The sequence below is a fragment of the Anoplophora glabripennis genome, unplaced genomic scaffold (assembly GCF_000390285.2).
Source record: "Anoplophora glabripennis isolate ALB-LARVAE unplaced genomic scaffold, Agla_2.0 scaffold188, whole genome shotgun sequence".
Classification (NCBI taxonomy): domain Eukaryota; kingdom Metazoa; phylum Arthropoda; class Insecta; order Coleoptera; family Cerambycidae; genus Anoplophora; species Anoplophora glabripennis.
Genome location: NW_019416300.1, coordinates 288,469 through 306,050, shown reverse-complemented (window position 1 = coordinate 306,050; position 17,582 = coordinate 288,469). Strand labels below are relative to the sequence as shown.

Sequence of the window (17,582 nt, the reverse complement as noted above, 5' to 3'; positions counted from 1 at the left end):
TTATTTTTATATTGCATGATACTACCCAAATATTTAATCTGCTTGTCTTTGATAACTTCATGCGATAATGTCAAACAAAGTTGCAACCATTATACAGTATGTTCCCGGGTAGAGTGATACGATAGAATTTCAAGTTAAGGCAAAATTTGTTTATTTGAAAAATGTGTCTACGGATATAATGGATATGAGGAAAAATTCTTTTTCTCCGGTATGGAAAACAAATGTTTTTTATGAGCGTTCAAATAAAAACGTGGTCAAGTTGGTTCTGAAAATTTGGACGTAGGGCGTAGCGTATAGCAAATGAACTTAAACGTCATCTGTCAAAGCGCTATATCGCCGCTATCAATTTGAATATTTTCGTTTTAAAAAGCGTTTAAAATGGTGTTTTTTCAAGAACAAAAAGTGTTTATCATAGAGTCCTACTTTAGAAATGGACGCAAGATTGATGGAATATGGAAGTATTCTATTGAGGCATGTTTCATAGAATTTCAAAATCAATTTCCCGGCGTTGTTGAGTACAAAATTTTTCAAAGTGCAGTTCAGCATTGTGTTAATGTTTTTCGTGAAACGGGCAGTGTAACAAGAAAAGAAGGAAGCGGCTGACCTAAAAAGCGGACTGAAGAATTAAAAGAAAATGTCTAACAAATAATGGAAAATGCGCCAAGAACTTCTGTACGTGTTTTATCACAAATGGTGGGAGTATCAGTCGGTACCTGCCACACAGTGTTAAAAAAAGATTTGCGTTTCTTCTCCTATCGTTTAACTTGTCAGCAAGAACTTCATGAAGTTGATTTTCCGCGACGGGCTGTATTTTGTGAATGGTTTTTAAACAACTACGGTGAACTTCATAATATCACCTTTTTTTCTGATGAAGCCTGGTTTCATTTAAGTGGTTACGTAAACTCACAGAATATGAGAATGTGGTCTTCTGAAAAACCAAATAACTTTTTTGTCGAGGGCCCTCTACACGCTCAAAAAATTGGAGTTTGGTGTGCTCTCAATCGAAGGAGGATTTATGGACCTATTTTTTTTAATGGTACTCTTACTGCGCAAAGGTATAGAGAAGAAATTATCGCTCCTTTTGTTAACCAGCTGGAAGAAAACGAAATTACAAACTTTTGCTTTCAACAAGATGGCGCAAGGGCACATACGGCAGGCGAGACGATGAATATGTTGAGGGAAGTTTTCCAAAATCGACTAATAAGTCTCAATGCTAATGCTGAACATGAATTTCCACCGAGGTCATGTGATATTACGCCGTGTGATTTCTTTTTGTGGCCTTACCTTAAAAACACTATTTTTGAACTGCCTATTCCTGATTTAAACCATCTGCAGGCTCGACTTATAGACAAGATTCGTGAAATTAACAATACCCCGAGCATCTTAGAAAATGTCTTTAATTCTTTGAGGAACAGGTGTGAAAATTGCTTGGAACAAGGAGGGGGACACTTTCAGCAGTTGCTTTAATTTATTGTTATAACAAGGAGGGGGACACTTTCCGCAGCTCCTTTAATTGTTTGTTATTGTTATCACGATTATTCTTTAAAATAAAGTTATATAGTCATTAACGTTATTGAAACTGACAGCTGCTATACAGCTCGTTGAGAAATGAGGTTAAGTTGGTCGCTATAAACTACTCCCTACGTCCAATGTGTCAGAGCCAACTTCGACCACGTTTTTATTTGAACGCCCGTTAGAAAATTTTGCTTGTGGTTTAAAATAATAATCCTGGACGTTATTTTGTTTTTCTTCAAATATTGGGTTGTGACGGAACTTATGTTTTGTTCTTCACTTGTGTCACTGCACTTTTTTAAAAAACCCGACAGTAATTATCGTACAATTACTAACTTTATAGCAAAATATTTGTCTAATACGCGTAAGGGCGATAACATTTACCGCCGAGTAATACAAGAATTCCACGAAAAATACCCAGGTGTACATGTGATGAATTCACCTTTGTATAAAATACATTTTTAAGAATGGTGTCACTGTCGAAGTGTATGATATCCCACGATACTTAGGCGTAGTGAAAAAGTCCCACATACAAAAAATTTTGAAATAAAATAAAATTCTGCCGTACAAACTAGTTTTCAAACACACTTTAGAAGTAGCCGACGAAGCGAAAGTCTTGATTTTTGTCTGTGGATCGGAGGTATGCAACGAAACTCTTCTACATTTCGCACCGTTCGGAAATTTTCATAAAAATTCTATATAAAAAAAAAAAATTTTGTCGCTCTGTGTCTCGAAAACAAGAGGAGATAGACATATAGTTCATAAGACAAAAAAATCTTATTTTTCGTCGTACTTTCACCCCCTGTATTTACGGGAGGTCTTTCTGAAACACTCTGTGTACCAGTTTCGTGTACAAATTTAAAAACCGAAGTACCTTTCTTTATGGTAACCTTGTTTTGAATACAAGCAAAACTATCTATCAAGTATGCTTTTTTCCGTAAAATGTAAAATATTTATAACCGTAGACCGTACTGTAAGTTTATCCTACGGGTTTTAAAAACGAAAATGAAATAGTTATGTTGTATTACATCTACTTTATTTATAATCACAAAAAAAATAGAAATAAACTTATGTAATTAAACGCTGGCAAAAGTTCCAAGGCGAAACTGTAGATCAAATACTCACGGTCGAATTGTAATTTTGTAAAAGTACGAGCATTTTTTAAAACGTAAACGCACACGCGAGGAAAAAATATACTCGTAGCAATCTGAAACTTTGTCAGTTTCCCTATCGAGTTAAAATCACATACATTTAAATCGACTTCTTATTATTTTAATAATAGTATCTTTGTTTACATAATTATGTGATATTTACCAAGACTGATTAGTGTGGTGTGATCATCTAAAGTCCAATTTTTGTATTTATAAAGGCAAGGTTGGCCACGAGCTGGTTTACGTATGTATTTACATTCGTAAGTTTAATACAAAAATAACCGTCACACCCAAACAGTCAGCGTGTACGTATTTATTTTTTTATACATGTTTTACTGGCCGATCTGCAATTTTGTCTATGAATATCCTATAGCTTCGTTCTGTTAGTTTACTGCTACTTGAAGTCTGTGTTCATCGGTATCCGGTATCTCTATAGGGCTTTCAAATTTAGGATTTATCGATATATTTCAAAATTATTAAATAATATTACTTTAAGACGAGCTTTAAGATATATTATGTCTAAGATTGATGGCTTTTAGATTGTTTATAAGTAACTTCCATAAATTTTAAAAATGTAAAATAATATCCATATGATTTTCTAAATTTTGATATACGTATTTCGTTTGTTTTTAATTTTCGAGGCAATGTTTACCCATTCTGCCGTTCTCCGATAAGATAAGTAGATATTTTTGCCGATAGTATTTACATATTCTCTGCTCCTCGATATGTGCTTAGAAGTCCTTGCGAAATTACCTCATTTGTACCTATTATGTACATTATCGTTATCTGAGTCTACCGTTGTTAGTTCTAGGGAAACTCAATCACATTATTGCTGTCTATAGTCTGTTTAGAAATGAAAGAGAGTAATAAAAGCTTATTATGTATGCAAATCGTAAATAAATGTAGTACTGGTGCTTATATTCAATATTTTTATATTATGTATTTTCGGTATAGATGAGGTGTACTTTTAAAAAAACTTTGTGCGATCGGACTGTACTAAATTGTAGCAGGTAGCTAAAATTTAATCCCCGACAATCCGTCTTTGTCTATGCCGCTTCAATTTCTCGGTCCATTTCTCTTATAAGTAAACAATATAAAAACAGCATTTCAAAACATGAGGCTACTTTAAGCATCATAACCGGGTTAAGAGGGTTTTTAGTAATTCAAATAAAATTATTCAATATTATTATCAAAATATTTATTTAAATTTAATGAATAGACTTTTATTCCACACAAAAATATATGTATTTTGAAAATTCAAATTATGGTGAGTAAATGTAGTGTTGTATAAATGTACAATAAAGAAAATAAAAAAGTAGGTATATTAAAATTCATCCTCTGAATATTCTGATGAATTATCTTCGTCTCCTAGATTGATAACGATAGGTTCCACAGTAACGTCAATTAAATTATCGAGTTCCCACATTTTCTCCTCTTCTTTTTGTACATGATGTATACATCTTTGCCAGTTATCTGCAGTTACTCGTTCCAAGGAATTTTTTAACAAAATTTTCACGTCACTTAATTTAAACGTCGTATTATTTCGCGCTACATCTCCTTTTACCTGCGCCCAGACTAATTCGATTGGGTTAAGTTCACAGTGATAAGGTGGTAACCGTAGTACCGTTATTTGGCGATTTGTTGCCATTTCATCGATAACATATTTTTTCTGATCTTTATTAAGATTGACAAGTGTCAAAAGTTCCTTTTTCACCATATTTGTTTCAAAAGAAATGTTTTTTCCGGATAACCATTGAATTATATCGGCTTTCCTCCAAGCAGTCGTAGGCGTCCGCTCGGTCTGCCGTGAATGGTAACTGGCATTATCCATGACAATTACAGACCCCGGAGGAATAAGATCCAACATCTGTGTAAAATACTCTTCGAAAACATCTGCGTTCATGTCTTCGTGATAGTCACCTGTATTTTTAGATTCAAATAAAAGTAAACCGCCATCTACAAAACCACTGGCACTACCTATATGTGTCACTATTAATCTTCGCCCTTTACCTGAAGGTGCCTTGAACCCTGTTGAAAGTCCATCCAAAAATGCTTGTCGAAAACTTTTTACATTTTTATCTTGCCATACTTTTGTTACAGTATATCCCTCGTTGACCCAAGTTTCGTCTAGATAATAAATATTCCTCCCTTCGTCACGGAATTTTCTAATTGATCTTAAGTAGGATCTTCGCCAACAAATAATTTCATCTTTATCGATAAGAACTGACTTCCTGTTCTGCTTTTCCCAGCAAAAATTCAACTCTCGTAAGACGGCCCATAATTTGCTTCTACTGATTTTTGGCAAATCGTTGTCCTCTGAAAGTTCACTTAAAATTTTGTTTAGCGTTGGTATTTCTTTTTTAAAATAAAATGAGTGTACTTTTCTGCGAATGACATTTTTGAAGAAATCATCTATAACGACTTTTGACCTCCCTGTAGATGATTTTGGGGGATTTACAGTATCTTGTTCATTTTTTGTTTCCTTTAAAAGTCTGTAGATAGTCGATTTTCCAATCCCTGTCATTTTGGAACACTTTTCCACGATGTCGTCAACACTGTTGGTAGGATTTTGGTGTTTCAATGCATTAAATACATTTAATATAATAATCTTCTCATTCTGAGACAGCGCACATCTTTTCACGCGTTTAGCAGGTACGTAATCTGATAAGCTCGACATTTTACCCAAACAATATTATATCCACTGGCACAATAGTCACTAAACACAAGTCGAATTTTACTCTACTGCACTAGCACGTCTTCGTATATTCAGCTCTAAGACTGGATTGATCTGTCACAATACACTGGCTCCTGCCCTATGATGTATCCAGTAAAATATACTAATGTACACCCATTACCTGTTAGCATTAGTGTTACCCGATAATTACCTGAAACGAAATATTAGCACGCCCATGGCCGGTTCTTATCTCGGGATTTTATTATTCTCTTTCATTTCCAAACAGACTATAGCAGTGTTTATTATTATTTATTATTTTGGATATGAACTTTGAAACTCGAATTTGAACTAACACGTGAGAGTTTTGGCTACAACTTTGCTGTCGACTGTACGTAAATAATTCTGCCAAACCAGGGGTGCAATGGTCAAAATCCGACGTTAAAAATAGACTGCATTTTTACGCCGGTTACGTATCGTGCGTTGTTTTGATCCGGTCACATTTCCCTTGCCAAAAAAAAAAATGTTTACACCTGTCACATACCGCGTCTATTTTAGATATAGTACAAGTGTTGTAGGTATCAAATTTTTTTCTGTTTACACATGATTTAAATGATGTTCTGTTGTATTTCAGAGCGTTTTGTTATCCGCTGGTCAGGATGATGAAGGATAAAAAGTGAGTAGCAAGAGTAGCACCTTGCATGCCACCAGTTGCAACTTTCGCGTCTGTTTATCCGTCCTCTTTGCCTGCAAAAGTACTTTTAGTAGTTTGCATTCGACTGTACTCTTGTACTCTTCTATTTCCGCCACTATTGTATTTTTAGCTTGCCAAGCCCTAGCTAGACACCTATTTAACTGAGCTAGATTCTTTTTTGTGTTTGTTTGACGCTCCTAACCTTATGTAGTCCAGTAAGTTGGCGAAAAACTATTTTCGTATAATAGTTTAGATAAAAACTTTAAGTGACGTAGGAATGAGAATAACGTCATTCATTAAGTTTTAATTCACCAAATTTTTCAATACGGGGTGTCTCATAATGAATTGTACATAGAGTAACAGGTGATTTGTGACGTCATAGTGATGTGGTCTGGCCAAACTTAGCTTAGTTCAAAAGTTAATAGTAACCGAGTTACGGGATGTCAAAATAAAAATTTTATTTTCAATTTCTTTTTAATAATCTTCGAAGTAATTGATGTATTTAAACGAAATTTGGTATCGATTTTTTTGACATGCAAAATTTAAATTTCCTCATAATTTTGGTATACATTCTAGAGGGAGCCACTTACACCATCTTTTTGAAATTTTGTAATTCACAAATTCTTTGCTACATACTGTTTCTTATTTTCTGATAGCAGCATCTCTTTTTGTATCACTTTTAGGGACATCAAAAAGGTATACTTTGTTAACGTCGCTAGAAATCACCGTTCTCGAGATATATATTTGTATTTATATGATACTTTATCAAAATAGTCCTGCAAATACAGGATCGGAAAGTACCGATGGTCCATCTGCCGTTAGGTGAGAGCGATAAAGTAAGTGATAGAAATCCAAGCGATAGAGAAAGATGGCTATAATGAAGGCGTCTAATAGTCACCGCCCATTTCGCCCTTCCACAAATAAAAAGTGGATCTTTCCCCTTCATTATAGCCATCCTTCTCTATCGCATGGATTTCTATGTCTTACTTTATCGCTCTCACGTAACGGCAGATGGACCATCGGTACTTTCCGAACCTGTATAAACAGAAATAATGAAAAACGCTCTCAAAACTAGTTTATGCCAAACTTGTCATTTAATTAGTGTTAGAATAATTTAGATTACTGTTGAGTTTCTGCAGAGTGTTTCAGTCATATTTATTTGACACCCTGTATCAACTTTTGGACTAAGGTAAGTTTGGCCAGATCACATTATTATGACGTCACAAACCGCCTGTTACACTATGTACAAATCATTATGAGACACCCTGTATACGAGGTACCGTGATCAACTTTTACGTATCTACAATTTTTTTTTGCGGCTCGCCTACTACGGAGCTCTTATAAATGATTACGGCTGGTAGTGTCAACAAAAAATCCTTAAATCTTGGCGTCACCAATATTAAAATTCGTTTACAGTGAACACCGACAAACCGTTGCATCTACGCTGGAGATAATGCGATCGCTGATTGGTTGAATAAAATTTCCTGAAAAATTACACTATTCACCAGAATGTTGTGTTTTAGCGTAATCTTGATCCTATTGTTTTAATAATTTTTAATTTATCGAAATTTAACTGCCAACGCGAAGGAACTTAAATTGCTTTTCCAAACAAAATTATTGATCACGTGCCTTGTAATCATTTATGAAGGCTATATACAGGGTGATTCACAAACGGGGACCAAAAATGAAACCTCGTATTCTGTGGTGAATTTTAAGGGGAGTCTTTCCTATAAAATTTTTATCTAGGACGCTTCGTTAAAAAGATACAGGGTGTTAAACTTAAAAAAATGTTTTTAATTTTTTGTAAATAATTTAAAAACTAGTTTGTGAAATAATTTGAAATTGGGCACATGTAGACATTGTCCAAAATCTGAGGCCTTTTTCTAAAATATAGATGCTCCAGTGGCGGAGATACAAAGTATCGGTGGCATATTTTTCTAAATAAAATAGTACGGTACTGCTTTAAAGTAACGATCATGATATTTTCGGATTCGTCTTTCAATTTTCTACAAATTACTACTCTCTTCCGTTTTTCGAAAAAAGCCTAATTTTCGAGTAAAACTTAAAAAACCAACTGAAAACACTTTTACTTAAATGACGACACTAACCATTCGGTTATTTATTTGAATAAAGAATACATTAGTAATGATTTTAATGATTTTATTTGAGTAAATGCTCAGTGGCATACTATTTTATTTAGAAAAATATGCCTCCGATACTTTGTATCTCCGCCACTGGAGCATCTAAATTTTAGGAAAAGGTCTCAGATTTTGGACAATGTTTACATAAATACATGTGCCCAATTTCAAATTATTTCACTTACCTACTATTTTACAAATTATTAAAAAAATTAAAAACTTTTTTTTTAAGTTTACACCCTGTATCTTTTTAACGAAGCGTCCTATATAAAAACTTTATACGAAAGACTCCTTTTAAAATACGCTAAAGAATACGAGGTTTGGTCACCGTTTGTGGATCACCCTGTATACGAGTAATAAATCTTATGCAGTTCCGAATTCTCTGAAGTTTAGATTTAATAAAGCATTTTAAAAGAGATGCGTATTTACTAAAACGAATTGCACACGTGCGATTTGCAATTATGTTAAATGTTAAAATACTTCTTAAAAAATGAAAATTGATACACACAAAACCTTTTTTTCAAGTTGCAAAAGGGTAAGCATATAGATTTTTCATTTACTTTTAATAATATTATAGGCTAAGCCATCTTATTTTTTCTAGATTTTTATTCTGTTCTAAACTAGTCCCACTTTGTCAGTAGTGTAAGTGAATCACTTGAAATTGATATAGAAAATCACTATTATATCTTTGCCTTTCTGCGTTTTGTTGATAACAAGATTAATTCAGGAATATACATGGTGTCGCGCTAAATATGATACAAGCCCGTAACTTATTTATTTTTTGGCTGATTTCAATATTAGGAATGTAGGGTTAAAAATACTCTATCTAACTGTGATACTGCTGTTTTTAATGATGCAATGAAAAAAAAATCGTTAATACCAATTAGCTGTTTTGACGTCAAAAAAACGCATCCTAGTTGACTTTGAATTGCATTAATAAAAACAGCAGCATTACAGTTAGATAGTTTTTTTTATCCTACATTCTAAAAAAAAAAATTAATCGATCAAAATCAAAGAAGCTACAGGCTTGTATTACATTTAAGCGCCAAACCCTGTGTATTATATTAAGTTAATTCAAATAAACTAAAAAATTTTTTTTTACGACAAATTTTGGTAATGGTTATTAATTTCGATGAGTTGTTTAAGTAATTGCACATTAAAATTTTTTATACGAAAAAATATTAATGTAGGTTATGCAACAGGACTTTTCATACAAAATATTTAAATACTGTCTACTGAAAAAAAAAAAATGAAAATTCCCTCAATGTTAAACATTGTATGATTCGAAATGTTGTAGATAAGGAGATAATGTAAAATATCTATATTTATTTGAGAGCGACACTCCAATACCACGTGTTTTTGTACCATTTTTGTATCCAAACTATTGTCCGAAGTCTAAACGGATTATTATTTTCAGTCCGATAAAACTAAAAATGCGTGATCGGAGGTTTACAGAGCATTACATCTATACCTAGTGTGATACTACAGAAATAATGTAATGGAATTTTGGAATTTCTTTTTGTCTCTAATGCAGCAGTTGAATTTGGGAGACTGATAGCTTCCTTTGATATTTTTTTTTTGTCGAATTAGGAATTAAAATAATTTCAGTTGGAATACGTTGCACCATAGCATAGTGCTACTTTTATTACTACAGTGCATGTTTTTATAACCTTTCCGATTTGATAAAAATAATCACGGATGTCCCACAAATTATAGACGTGAACAAAAGGGTCCAATCGGACAAAATAACGATTTATCGCTTATATTTCTAAATACCAGTGTACTACATTGCACTTGTTTACTTTACCAGTATTTTTTTGTGGTAATTAAATCATAACGAGATGCATATCTGCTGTCCTTTGGACCCATTAGTTGTAACCTAAACAGGAGCAGGAATTGTGTTCAGAAATTAGTGTCATATGCAGGGTCGTACTCCGATTTTGTTGGGGATTTTAAAAGCTAAAAAAATGCTTTGTCTAGAACCAAACTTCCTGCGTATTTTCCAAGAGTTTGAAGAATAAAAAAAGAGCCGTACGCCAATGACTGATTTATCGGTGTGCTCCGATTGTTACGATTCATTAAGGAAAAAAAAATAGATGGAATCGAATGCCTCGACCTGATCGAAACGTGAACGATGAAGTCGTTCGTCCTAATCAGCTATACAGAACAGACCTAGAGAAACTTGGAAGTCACCGTGGTTAAATGCGAAGAGATTATTTTATTTAATTCGTTGCTCTTTGAACTCATTAAGATAAACACATCCCCGTGCTTAGTTGTCAAGAGGTAGGACTATTGGAAATAATATACAACACTGGCGTGCTGTATTGTTTCATGGAAAAGAAGCTCAGTTTTTTTATCTTTAATTTTTTTGTTTAATTTGTCCACATCATGTATTCATATTTCTTCGAATTTTATCGATATGATTCAGATAAGATATATAATTGGAAAACCAACAGTTCGTCATTCCTTAAAATGTGTTATCTTTTGCCACACATTTTTCACCGTAGATTGTTAAATACGCATAAAAATAAGATTAAACATATTTTAAAAAACTTTTACGAACTACATGCCATTTATTTCGGATCGGAAATCAAAAAATTGTGAAACAATACTGGAAACCCCTCTATTTTCTGTGTTTCGATGCCACTGGGAATACACTGGAATAAGGTTAACTGTTGGAAGACAAAAATAGAATTTACAATTAACGTGTGCGGTTAAAAATATCTGAAGTATCCATAAATACATTTATGCATGTTCTGGTATCAGCGTCAGTGTTATGACCCATTTCTACCGCCTTGTTATGTGGTTTTCCTTTTCCTTTGCACTTCGTTTTAGATGAGATGGGTTACGAAGTTTGAGAGGCATCTTATTTCTGTTCCTTTCAGTCATATGTATGTATAGAAGATCGTTCGTTTAACGATATAGAAAGCAATCGGCTAACTTGAGTCTCAATGTTTGCTGATCTTGTTATGAGATTCCTCAGAATTATAAAATGATTATATGATATAATAACTTATCAAACTAACTAAAATTCTAGTACAATTTTGGAATAGAGGCATAAGTAAATGTCTTGGGGACAATTTATACAGAATTACATACAAAAGATACAGTATTTTATGGAATATTGACGACCTTCACATATTATTGGTCAACTTACAGTTTTGTTGTTAAACTTATTTATCTAGATATCATTGAGATTGAAAATTTGATATGAAAACACTTCATATAAAATCTACATCTAAAGATCGCACATATCATGCGCATTTAGTATTTTTAATGTACATAGTAAACATAGCTAGCACAAAACATCTAAATCGCTTAACGAAGATAGCAAATAAGGCTAGACTAGTGCTACGTACGATTGTAAAATTGGCTATTTTGAACGCGTGTAGTGAACGTAGCGAACATATGCGCTATATGTGGCCTTACCATAAAATATTGTTTGCTATTTTTAATTCACGCAAGAAGCATGCCAAGTATTGCTAGCATACCGCCCTGTGTGGTCTTAACGTTGACGGTTTTTAACTTGTATAGCGATATTAGCGAACATAGCTTTGTGTGTGGGCTTAGCGAACATAGCTAATATGCGCTATATGTGGCTTTTATCATAAAATAATATTGGCTACTACTGTACAAGCATAGCGCTCTGTAGAGTCGCAATATTAACTGTTTTTAACGTGTATAGCGAACTTGACGAACATAGCTAACGTTATTTGGGGGATTACTATAAAATTATAAAATATGTGTTATTTTGAAGACATGAAGCAAGCATAATGCTCGCTAATATTCTCTGTTTTTAACGTGTATAGCGATATAATGTGCCGGACATAGCTAGAATAGCGATATGTGTAACGAACATAGCTAACATGTTTTGTATTTATTGAACATAGCTTCTTTATAGTTTTAGCCATATGACAGTGACGTCTATATTTTAACAAGAGAAGAACAAAAATGCTTAGCACAGTGATTCTACATCTGCTGTTTTTAATGTGTAGAGCGAACATAGCTAAGCATAGCGCTCTGGGTTGGCCCCAGCATAAGAGAACATACTGTCGGCGTAGCATCTCAGTTTCCTGATCTAACCTCGATCTGTAGCAGTTCCATTATGTTTTTCCGCGTACAGAATTCTCGACAATGTCAACCGTAAGAACCGACTTGGATTGTTCTACATTCTCGATTTGAATGTGGCATAAAAAAATTACCACCTCTTCGCGACTCGGCGAGGAAAATGTCAATTTCGTTCCAATCGCCGGCAACCTGTTTCTCCATTCCAACGCGAATCCGGTTGTCGGTAAGGTTGTAGCACGCGGGGAAACGATTCGATTGTGTCGCGCATTATCAATTATTATCCGATGTTATCATAATCGTCGACGGAATCCGTGATCTACGCTCATTCTTCGTGGGGATGGCTCTCAGAGCGCATCACTGACTTGTCTGTCGTCTCTTCGCGATCTTCGCCTGTTGCGGAAGAAGTGCCTGCTCGGCGGTCTGTGACTTTTCTCTTTCAGGGTTCTTTTGTTTCATAAGTAAATATATTTTTTCGTTGACGGCTCGGAGGATTCGATAGATGACGATGTATATAGGGTACGTATTTTTTTAATCTCCGAAGAGAAAGTTTCTAGTGTGGTGTGAAAGCTGTTAACGGGGTTTGTGTTAAGAGTTAAAATATCGACGTTTTATTAAAATTTTTTATTGGTGGCACAGCTGTAGGTACTTGGTGTTCAAAGGTCTAACTGGCGTGTAATTAAAATAGTTATTATTAATAACTATTTTATTAATTAATTTTGTAATTATATATATTTACGAATAAATGACGCCTGTGCCCCGAGGAATTATTAGTAAAGTAAAAATGCAAGAAGTGCTAGTAAAATTAGTTTTTTATTGGAAAAAATTATAATTAAATATCAAACATAACTTTTTTCAGTGTAGAACAGTGAAAGGGTTTTACGACTGCCATAAAAGTTTATTCAAATTCCTAAAAAACAATTTTTAACACACCTTCAAATAAAGCTTTATGTACAAAGATATATTTTTACAAAAAATATGAATTTGGGCGTTGGTATTCTGCAGGGTTCAGTCTCATGGCCAATACGAATTTAACTAAATCCTTTTAAATCTTGATTTTTTTATTGTTATAACTTTTGCAGATTTAGCCGCTAATTACAAATATTAACTTAACATGGGATTTTGCATGTTGGTAATTTTTTTATTGTTGTAGATAATGGCGTTCCACTTCAAAATTTCTCTTCGTAATCTAGTTGATTCAGTTATCTGGCTAATAACCTGTTATTGTTTTATGATAATTGTTAGGCGTAATAGTACCGTGTTTAAGTCGGTCTTGGTTTACAATAGTAATTTGCATTCGTTCTCTTTTAAAGCGAATACATAAGTTTCATCGTGGCATGAAAACGATGGAACAAGTCAGTGTCGGACTGGTTATGTTTACGCTGAAATCTGCGAAGAATTATAGATTTTTAAGGTATCGAAGATAAATAAAAATATATATTTTATTGTATTTTAACACAAACTAGGTATATGAACGGAAATAGTGATTAAATAGTGAGGTTAATTACATTTTTGCTTAATAATTTCGTTGGAATTTCTCAAAATAATGTTAAAGAATGGGAACGATGAGGTACATTGACAGAGGTAAAACTAGTAATTTAAAAATGTAATTTTTAAGTTGATGTACAAGATAGTGATGATTCTATCTTTAGAACACAATAATAATACACTATGCTGGTTAAAAAAACACATAACATCAATCATTTTCCAATATTTAATATGTACAGTGTTTTTTACTTTAGTTTTTTTTAAAAATAATCATTTCTGTGACGGCGAAATGCCATTTTCGTATAAGATATCAAAAATTTGTAATAGGAAAAGTTTTTCACAATTAAAATTCATACCAAATTATTAAATCTTCAGCCTACTTTGATATTTTTTGCTGAGATAAATCATTGCAAAATTAAAAATGTTTGACATAAAATTTGAGATGTAATTTTAAAACAATAAATTTATTCCTAATATCTTATACAAAATGGAATTTTACATACACGAGATGCAAATAGTAAAAATAATAATAACTGGACCTATTACTTTAAAATTTGGAATATGGGAATAATTTTAATTTCTGAACAGCGTTTGCTAATGACATTTTTAATACTTTATTCTTTCTGTTTCAAATTACATTTTAACCAGGATCATTTCCAAATATGCCGATTTCATTTTTATTTTATTTATTTTCCCTTAAACATTTTTTATTGACACCTAAGGTTAATACCATCTAGACATATTAGATATTGGAAAAAGGATTGATTATTTATGTGTTTCTTAATTTACATTACTGGCCCCATGTATTGATTGAGTTTTAAAGGTATCTTAAAAAAAGTGAAATAAAATGGAAAACGACCGTGCGATGCGCTAAATTTACAAAATCGCGGATTTTGATTTGGATGATCAGTTGGAAGAATTGGAAGAAGCTCGGGGCACACTTCCAGATATATCCATATATTTAACAAAACTTTTATATGATTTATATAAATTATCAGTTTTTTATAACTCAAAAAGCAATATTCAAATTATACTTTAACTTGAGCTTTAACCATATTTGCGCATAAAAACAAACTAAAAACTAGGTTCAGAAAAAAAAACAACATTTTTCTAAATTCACGTAAATATATTCTTTGTCTGACTCTGAGTCATCTGAGGACATACAGGTTAGGAAAGTACCGATGGTCCATCTGCCGTTAATAATAATAATAATAAACTTTATTTCCTGTAAGACAATTACAATAACTGTATAGGAATAGTCAATTGTAAATACCACGAAGGTCTTAATCCTTAGGACACTCCAAGTAACAAACAAAAAAAAAACAAAACAAGTATAGATAAATAAACAAATAACATAAAATAACAACTAAATCCGGCACATGCAAATAACAACTCAAATTTAATAATAATCTGCATAAAATTCCTTTAAGCTATAAAAGCATCTGTCAATTAGATATTTTTTAAGCCTAGATTTAAAATGATTCACGTATCTTATTTCCCTTAAATCAGATGGGAGCTTATTAAAAATTTGTAAACCCATGTTGTCTGGTGAATTACGAGATACATTGTATTTACAAAATGGCAAATAAAATGTACTTTTTTGTCTAGTATTTACGTTGTGTATATCTTTGATTAGTTTGTGGTCACCCACCCTCTTAAAAACCTGCATACATAATTCATAAATAAAAACACAAGTAAGCGTTAAAATCTTAAAACTTTTAAAAATTTCTCTACAGGAATAAAATCTGGAGACACCGGCTATACATCTTAAAATTCTTTTCTGCGATATAAATACATCCGACGCCAGAGAGGAGCCACTCCAAAAGATCACTTCATAACCCAGACGTGATCCTATCTTCGCATGATACAAACCTATCAGTTGTTCCTTAGATAAAATAGGTTTCACATTTCTAAACAAATAACATACTGAATTTAATTTTGTAGTTAGGTCTGTACAATGCGACTTCCAGCTTAAGCACTCGTCAATGACAACACCTAAAAATTTCATGTGATCCACGGAGTCCACTACAGATTCGTTGATCTTAATATTTAATTTAGAACATTTTTTTTGTCTATTGTGAAATCGAATAGTTTTAGTTTTATTGTTGTTCAGATAAAGATTATTCGAGTTATACCAACCGGTCACTCTTTGCAATACTAAGTTACATTCCGCCTCCAATTCTGCATCTGATTTTTTTGATATAAGCAGTGAGGTGTCGTCTGCATACATTACTATCGAAACCCCACTTGATATAACCTTCTCCAGCTCATTTGTATATTGAGAGCGATAAAGTAAGACATAGAAATCCATGCGATAGAGAAGGATGGCTATAATGAAGGAGTCTCATAGTCACCGCCCGTTTCGCCCTTCCACAAATGAGATCCACTTCTTATTTATGGAAGGGCGAAATGGGCGGTGACTATTAGAAGCCTTCATTATAGCCATCTTTCTATATCGCACGGATTTCTATGACTTACTTTATCGCTCTCACCTAACGGCAGATGGACCATCGGTACTTTCCGACCCTGTATGTACCTGATTCTTTCGAATTTGATTCAAGAGCGACATGCTCTCGGTTGTGCTGAACATATTCAAAATTGTATTTTATTCTGAAAGTGGAGATGGTCTGTGATTTGTTTATGAAAATAATTTCTTGTTTATTTTTTATAAAATACGATAAAATTTATATTGGCAAGCAAAGTGACTAGAATTCTATATCCTGAATTGTAACAGAAGCTCAATTTTTCCTAATTTTCACCGTGCAGTTTTCCGGAAATTTGCAGTTTTTCCGGAAATTTGCAGTTTTTCCGGAAATTTTAGACCTTTGGTATATTCCTTTCAAAATGGCCCCCTCTGGCCTGGTCAGTCCGACTATGAAAGGAGTGACTCATAAATATGTAAGACAATATGAGATTTTTATATAGGTACATAAAGTTTTATATTTTCTATTGTTGTGGTGACCTTTGTAGTCCTAGCAATAAGTTAACGTCAATTATTATCACCTACACAGTAGTCGAGAATTGAGCAGATTTTTACTGTACAAATATTCCAAAGGTGCCAGTTTTGAATCAAAATGGTTTCTAGTTACGGAATTTTTTCATAGACGTGAAATATGGTGTTCTATTGGAAATAACACTACTGACTTTTCTTCTATATAAAGTGTGTGATTTTATTAATTAAAAAGTTGGCAAACGTGTTTTGAAAGGATAGACATTGGCATTAATGACCGTCCTGCTAGGACCACATCTCATCCAAATCCATGAGGCCACAAAAAGTTCAATATCATCTCTCGATGTCATTCTCCATTGAGTCACCCTCATTCTCAATAAAGAACACATACTCACTAAGAATCTTTGAACAGATGTTTCATTCGGCACGGTCCTTCTATCGAAAATTCCACGTAATTTGCGCACAGCCTCACCTACACACTCTTCGTACTTCTAATGAATTTTCACAATCCTCACTTGCTCATCTATCGTATAGCGTCTACAACATGTTTACTAGAACGGGTAACCCTGCGTAATGCTGCCAATTCTTCGGATTGAAAATGGGGCACTATATAAATCCTGGGTTACCTTTGGGACACCCTATAACCTGCAAAACGAAACACCCTGTGCATGTACGTATAATAAATTACATGTAAAATCAATGATTGGAGGTTAATTACCTCCTGTTTGTGTTACTTCTCGAATCTATTTGAATCCTAAGTACGTGTGAACATTTCCATATCTATTAAACTGTCATTGACTTTTATCTACATATTGCATAAATTTTGGCCATACTTTGTCAGCACCTTTAAAAGTCTTAATCGGTTTATCTATTAGTATCCTTTTACAACGCTGTTTGGTCATACAGTTGACTA

The 17,582-nt window shown here is 33.3% G+C and overlaps 1 protein-coding gene across 7 annotated transcripts in view; it reads left to right on the top strand.

Moving 5' to 3' along the window:
• LOC108906014 (long-chain-fatty-acid--CoA ligase 4) overlaps positions 1-17,582 on the top strand; it is a 65,973-nt gene that overhangs the window by 17,054 nt on the left and 31,337 nt on the right. The window contains exon 2 of one of the 7 annotated variants that reach the window (XM_018709136.2): positions 9,304-9,305. The exons of 4 other annotated variants lie outside the window; for them this stretch is intronic. Coding sequence is in view for 2 of the 3 variants with exons in the window: in XM_018709135.1 (XP_018564651.1) it covers positions 5,994-6,010 (17 nt within the window). In the remaining variant the exon portion in view is untranslated. Of the gene's footprint in view, positions 1-5,978; positions 6,011-9,303; positions 9,306-12,451; positions 12,751-17,582 lie in introns of those variants that run through there. 2 more of the 7 variants (XM_018709135.1, XM_018709134.2) reach the window with 2 other exon arrangements.